Source organism: Halichoeres trimaculatus, unplaced genomic scaffold (genome assembly GCF_033239565.1).
Source record: "Halichoeres trimaculatus isolate MK-OKI-2021-1 unplaced genomic scaffold, fHalTri1.1 fHalTri1_scaffold_8, whole genome shotgun sequence".
Classification (NCBI taxonomy): Eukaryota; Metazoa; Chordata; class Actinopteri; order Labriformes; family Labridae; genus Halichoeres; species Halichoeres trimaculatus.
Window position 1 is genome coordinate 35,442,666 of NW_027437186.1, and position 7,447 is coordinate 35,450,112.

General features: G+C 37.6%; 1 protein-coding gene across 1 annotated transcript; it reads left to right on the forward strand.

Moving 5' to 3' along the window:
- The first annotated feature begins 415 nt into the window (after positions 1 to 415).
- LOC141795439 (uncharacterized protein C6orf118-like) lies at positions 416 to 6,279 on the forward strand. The gene is made up of 10 exons (XM_074676318.1): positions 416 to 486; positions 892 to 1,451; positions 1,678 to 1,800; positions 3,611 to 3,664; positions 4,927 to 5,051; positions 5,134 to 5,195; positions 5,465 to 5,649; positions 5,822 to 5,875; positions 5,988 to 6,049; positions 6,144 to 6,279. Exons 2-10 carry the CDS (start codon positions 894 to 896, stop codon positions 6,184 to 6,186), a joined length of 1,266 nt encoding a protein of 421 aa, XP_074532419.1. The 5' UTR covers positions 416 to 486; positions 892 to 893; the 3' UTR covers positions 6,187 to 6,279.
- The last annotated feature ends 1,168 nt before the right edge of the window (positions 6,280 to 7,447 follow it).

Here is a 7,447-nt window from a genome sequence, read left to right on the forward strand (position 1 = left end):
ATTATTATTATTATTATTATTATTATTATTATTATTATTATTATTATTATAAAAATAAGTATTTTTAAAAAACATTTTGTCTTTTTATATTTGATATACATTCTTATCTTGATGAATAAGTTAAAAAGTTCTCGTTTGTGTTTTAGGGACTCAGTAAGTTAAAGCAACATGCACCATATTTCATTGCATGACATCAGAATACCTGGTTTTCTGTGAATAAAAACGCATACGTAACGCTACAAACATGTCGCAAACTTTTACAGTCCGGGTGCCGGGCTTATTGTTTGTATTTTCTGTCATTTACTGTTTGATAACGTAAAAAATAGCACCTGAAACTCATGGGAACGATTGTAACCAAGACATTGAACGCAACACAAGCATGACGCCGGTTAGTCTCCTAGGCAACCAAGTAGTGCAGCTGAAGGGGCCACGAAGAAGAAAGTTTGCTAACTGTTAGCACACTGCTAAAAGGTTGTTATGAACCAGGTGAGGTTATTATTTATCATTTGTGTAAGCCTTGTTTCGTTAGACATATTATCTTTTTATTAGCATAATTTTAGAGTAACGTATAAGCAAAGTCACGACGAACTGTTAGCTTTTTGCTAACTGACACATAAATAAGCTAGTTCAATAGTATATGAAATATTTTACCCGGGAAATATAGTGTTTGTTAAACTAAAAACACTTGGTTTGAGTGGCATTTTGTGAAAGTATTCGATTATTTATGAATGTTTCATGACTTATATTAGACAAATATAACTGTTTAAGCAACAATGGTGTGTAGCATTTTTATATTACACTTTTACTTTTATTTAAAGCTTTTTTTTCATGCTGAAGCAATCAGAAAACTTTATGTGTTTATTAAAATATCAAATATCTGTTAATATTTAGCCATGTCCAGCAGCTGTAAGCCGAAAAAGGAGTATTTTGGGAGTAAAGCTGGTGAAAAGGCAGATATCCTGACCTCCTCCTCAGGTCACCTGGGTCCCCACAGCCCTAACCAGAGACAACCTCAAAGGGAGGTGACAAAGTCTTTCCAGAGGAGCTCTCGGGGAAATAAAGGAGCTTCAGACTCTCTGCAAAAGCCACAGCCCCATGTGAAAAAGAAAGAAATGACAAAACCTCCGGTTGCACCTTCAAGTTGCAAAACTTTAGGAGAGTCTGAGGTCACAAAGTCAAGGAAAGATCAGATTGATTTCTCATTACATGAAGACAAAAGAGATGAAGGTGTAAACCTACCTGAGACAGTTTACCCCCCTGAAAACTCTTTGCATGTGCAGAAAGAAGCCACAAGGGGAAAACAGACAATTCACTTGGGCCACTCTAACCTGAAGTGCCTGAAAGACGAGGGTCAGATAAAGATGAAACAACAGTTTGACGGGCAAGACATCAAGCAGGAGTTTTGGACTGGAATAAATGTTGCTGAGAAGCATGAAAGGAAACTCAAAAAGGTGAGAAATCTTGACATCAAGCATTTGGAGTTGTGCTACTTTTTGTGACACTGTAGTATGTCTATTTTTCATGAGGTGGAAAATCTGAATGTTCTTTTAACACTCTTGCATGAAAAAAGCAGGCTCAGACTCTCACGAACATCTTAACTTGTGAGCACTGTATGTGTGTGTGTGTGTGTGTGTGTGTGTGTGTGTGTGTGTGTGTGTGTGTTCCTGTCATACCCAGGAGCTGCAGAAGCTGTCAGAGCAACGCGGGCCCAGCAGAGACCGACTTGCAGTGTTCAGTGACGTCTTTGATGATGTATGTGAAGGCTCGCCAGTATTTGGACGCATCCTGAGGGAAATTAAGGTTTTTCCATTTCCTCTGTACCCACTTGCACATTTTTAGCATGTGTTTTCAGATGTATTAGAGCTGAGAGGGAGGGAGAGTCCCTGGTGTAGCAGGCGGAAATAGTGCAACGACTGAACCTGGTCATGATCACTGGTGAGGAGGTCAAAGGAGGGCAACTGTTGGCTCAATGTTCATTCATAAAATACACAACAGGGTTATGACACTTAAAAGTTTTTTTTTTTTTTTTGACAGTGTTATTTTGCTCACTTTGGAAATACAACTCATTTGTGTTGTAACATTAAAGGAGTAAGACAGTGAGATTAGCAGTGTTATACAGGAGAGGATCCAAACATAATACATGCATATGATTGAAAAGTTAAAGGATACTGTTTATGTTTATATGATAAAATTTACCAAATAATTTTTGAAAATTGAAATATTATTTTTTTCCATTTAGAAAAAAAACATAAAAAAAGACAAAAATGTACACAAGTACTTTTTAAGAGAGTTACTATTGTGCCTAATCCTTATTTCAACACATGTACACTTGTCTTAAGGGAAGACAAACAGCAAAACGAAACCAATCAGTGGGATACCATCTTTTTTTTCTCATGTCTGCCTAATGCATTAAGCAGTTCAAAAGTCACTTTCAGCAGAGGGTGTTGGCGGTGTCTCGGCGAGCAGACTTATAGTAATTTATTTATTAGTTATTCGTTATTTATTAATATAATTAATGTTTATATTATATATGTATTAACTTGTGATTAATATTGTATTATAGAATTATTTTAGAATAAAAAAGTGTTAAATATTGATTAAATATCATTGTTATAATATATCACATGATATATATACTAAAATAAATATTATATATTATATTATTAATTATAATTAATAAAATATATATAAAATAAATAAAAAATAATAAATACATTTAAAAGATATATTCTTATATATTTATTATTATATTAATATTTTATATTTATATAAATGTGATATCATTTAGTATAGTAATCCTGAATTTCCCCTAAAAAAATGAAGTAATTTCTTTTCTATTATATGTTAGCCATTTGTTCATTTTCTTGATGATTTTTTTATTTTGAATTCTTAAAGTATGTGGAAGTCTTTCTAAATCATATATCTCCTCTACATTGGCCAGCTAGTTCTGTAAAGCAGGGGTTTCCTCATGGCACCAATTTCTAGTTATTGCCTCATTGGTGGCCAAAAGCAAACTTTTAACCAAGTCGCTATCCTTACATTTTGCAGTGTTTCGGGTTCAATTACCAAGGTACAGAACAGAGAGTGTCTTAGGTAGCTCATAACCAAGGGTTGTTTTCATTTTGGCCCGTACATCATTTGGAGCCTTTCCAATTTTTTTTACAATTCCAAAAGATGTGAGTATGATCCTCATTTAACCCTCCACACAGTCTCCAGCAGAGAGAGAGATTTTCTAACAACATTCTTTCCACATCCTGGAGCTGGAGGTTGTGAATGTTTTGCCACCCTTCAGGGGATAACTGAGTTCCACTTTCTTTTTTCCCATCTCACTTAATATAATGTGTTACTTGTCACCAAACCTTGATAAATTGTTGAAACTACTCTGTTTATATTGTTTTTATACGCTTTACACAGAGTCACAATTAGCTTATTTAATTCCTTTGGTAAACCTAGCTTTATCAAAATAATTTCTGACCTGCAGATATCTTCAGAAGTCTGATTTTTCTAAATTGAATTCCCTCCTTAATTTGGAAAATGTTTTTAAATTGCCTCCATCCAAGAAACATGGTAAGAAAAGTATAACTGAGTTGATGTGTGTTCTTTTTTCTAGACTGATTATGATTTGTATGTCAACCACCTGATGGCTTCCCAATCACAAGACATGGTAACCTCCCTGCCACACACACCCCTTTTACATAATGATATTAATACAGAGAAGAATTGAACATTTGCCCAGCTGACTTGTCTAACCATAAAAAACAGACAATTTCAAGTATGATTTCTTTAACAGCTAACAGGATTTTCCAGTCTATGGATGTCTCATTGTCTTGTGTCTCTCTCATCCATGAGGAACTACACTTTAAACTTATAGAAATTGGATTTTTTTGTGTTCATAATGTAATAATTAATTTCCAAGTAATTGTTTTAACACATACAAGCACAATGGTAACATAAATACACGAATCATTTGCACATAACATATTGTAGGGTATCACATCTCATACAGTCAATGGCAGGTAGTAGGTGTGCTAAGAGGGTATTATTATTCAACCAAATATGAGGGATAAGGAGAAAAATAATAAAGAAAAAAATGAGTCAGACACAATATGTGTGTGATTTTTGTTAAGCGAGGTATGAAATTTGATTTTTCAATTGAAGATGATGATTGTGAGGCGTGAAGGTGTTGGTGCATCCTTAAAGAGTCTGAAATACATGTAGGTAAAATTAAGGCCTTGAAATGTCCTAAATTCATTGAAGTTATGTTATGCTGTGCTAGTCTTAAAACATTACCCAGATATCTTAAAGTTTGGGGACCTGTTGCATCTCTTACTCGCTAAAGCAGGGGTCTCTAACTTGTGCCATGGAGGGCAAAGACGCTGCAGGTTTTCTTTCCAACCAAAAACTCCACCAGCTGAATTATTTTATTAGTCCCTGCTCTCTGCTTGAAGGTGAGGTAATCAGTTAAATCAGCTGGTGAAGTTTTTGGTTGGAAAGAAAACCTGCAGCCTCTTGGCCCTCCATGGCACGAGTTTGAGATCCGTGCTCTAAAGCAATAAATTCACTAGACTAAAGCTCAAATTTGTAAAAACAAATAATAGTAATAATGATAATAAAAAAGGGGGAAGCTAATATCTGTCACTAATAATTTACAGTCATTTTTTTGGCTTTAATCCCTGTGATATACATTATCTGCATGCTGGCTAGCCAGTCTGTAACTATGAGAAAGTGTGAATTTATTGAGGGTTGACATGAAGATGTCCATTGGAATTGTGATACAGTAAGATCCCCCAACCATTCCATATGTTTATAGTGTTTTCAGCCTTAAATTTCATTCAAGTCAGCATTAAAAAGTCTTACTTGCTGAAACATGCTGTAGAAGAGTAAGTGCGTCTCTCTTACATTAATGTACTTTGTCTTCTCTTAAAGTCACCTGAAGCTTCGCTGGAAGACGTCAGCAGCAGCAAAGTAAGAGAAAAGCAGCTGAAAGATGCTGAAGAAGAAGTCTGTAGGCTGGAGCAGGAGGTCAGAGGAGCTTTAGAGGAGAATACACGGTACTGCAGAGAATCCTTCGGAGTGTTAACATGTGTTACACCTTGTGGTAAAAATATACATTTCTTTTTTATTTAACCTCAGAGCAAGAAATGATTTACGACAAGCTGAGGCCAGAGAAGCCCTGGAGGAGGGTGACACGACAAGTAAGTCTCCAGATGAGTCGGTATTTTCAATCCTAGCACCCTGAGAAGACACAGCACATGCTAGCTCTTAAATCATTAGTGTGAACAGACCGAACAAAGCTTCCCTTTTCATGTCGACAGGCAGAAAGAGAGCTCTGTAGTTTCAGTGAGTCAGCTGTGGCTGTACAACGCCAGCAGGGCTCTGTGTGTGTGTGTGTGTGTGTGTGTGTGTGTACAAGCACAGATACTTCTTTCATCGCTGCAGCGTGGGCTGTGCTGTGTTTGGACAGATCCATCCCTGTCAGAGCTGAGGGACAGAGGGACGGACATCAGCTGCACCGACAACGTCCAAACCAGGAGGCTTCAGGTGCTGAGCATGTGGAGGGAGATCCAGCTCCTGGAGGAGGAGATGAAGGAGAAACTCGTACCTGCTGTTGCAATCACTGCCACCGAGAGATGCACCAAAGACGTGAAGGTGCTGGGACACAAACTGCTTCCACTGTTCTCTAACTAACTGAGCATCGTTAATCTGCTCAATTAGCTGTTAATCTCTTCCAGGAATCAAAGTGAAGCAATCATTTTGTTTAAGGATGTCTGAAAATGCACAAGGCTGCTGTTTTTCATTTTCTTTTCCTGTTTGCTTCCAGACGGAGATAATGAGACTGATAGCCACGAATCACCGTCTGAAGGCCGCCAACAAGGCAAGGGAGTTTGACCTTCCTCCCACCACATCAACCTTTAACAAGTCTGAGTGACTTTAATGCATTTCCTGCTGTGATACTGACTTCCTGTTTCTCTCTGTTGTTCCTAAAGGATCTGGAAAACAGCATCAGTGCAGTGCTGGACAGAGAGAAAGCAAACAAGGCTGCAAGACGGTGTGTTGTCATGTTCCATGTATGATACGTAATGTTCGCTACAGACCTTTGGCCCGTCTTATCTCACTGACGTTTTCTTGTGTTTTACCTTCAGGATCCTGTGGGAGGAAGTACACTGTGATCTGCAAACAGACTGAGACCTCGGTCGACTCTGGAGGTTGGCGTTAAAATGTGAACGCACAGGCAGAACACAGTGTCCAAACTTTTCTCAGAGCCACGTTCAGCCGTGTGAATATGGGCTCTGACATATTTATCAACCATGAAAGCACCATATGATGCTCTATTTGATAAATGTTCCTAATATCAGTCACAGTGTGCCCATGCATCCCTGTACTATCATTACAGACTAAAGAAATCAATGCTCACCTGTCCCTCAGGTGTCTCTGATCCCAGATGATCAGTGGTCAGTTTTCTGCAGTGTTATGTGCTGCATAAACATCAACAAACTCTGCTTCTGACCAAAGAACATTTTCTCCATCTATGGAGAAAATACATCGGGGTGTTTTTGTGGCAGGATCAGAATCTGGATTAGATCAGGATTGTTTTTTAGGATGTTCTTAAGACCAGAGGCCTTCAACAGGAGGTCTGTGACATTTTTGGTTCATTGGGCAATTTTTTTAGTTCAGTTTTTACTCATGTTTCTGTCTTTGAACACACATCAATGGATACACAGAGGCCAAAGACGTATGGTTCAGTCAGAAATGAACACATACAGCAACACAGCAGCTCTCTCAAACTGAACACAGGTTCACTCAGCATTTACTTCTAGCTAGGAATGCACCGATATGAAAATTTTGGCCCATACCGATATTAATATTGCTGTCATGGCCAATAATCAATATTTACCGATTTCAATATTAGAAAATAAAATAAAAACCCAACAATCTCGGCACAGATAAACATGATCAAAAAAGTACGTTTTGTCTGTTTTTTGGATCAAAAACAGGAAGAGAGACATGAAAGAAGAGAGTCCGGTCTTCTTTGGTAGTTTTGGTGTTCACATAGTTAGAGAAAACAAGATTATTTGGGTCTTGGAAGATCGTTCAAGATGCATAGTAAATAGTCAGCAGCTAATGAGTTAATAACTGCCCACTTTTACACATCGACCAATAACGATATTAGTACCTATATATATCGTGTATCCCTACTTCTAGCTCTTCAAGACGGAGGAAGACCAGCCTCTATCGCTGCTCGTTCAATCAGATGTTTCATAATGTACGGTTCCCCTAAATAGCTTAATACTGAATGCACACTGACAAGATACATGCATATATACAGTTGGGGGGGTCCTTGTTCTTAGAAACGTGTAAGACCTCTGCTGAGGACTATTTTCCCTTGCAAACATTTTGAACCCCAAAATTTTTTGTTCTGCTTTTAAAACTATTTTTATGCTCAAGT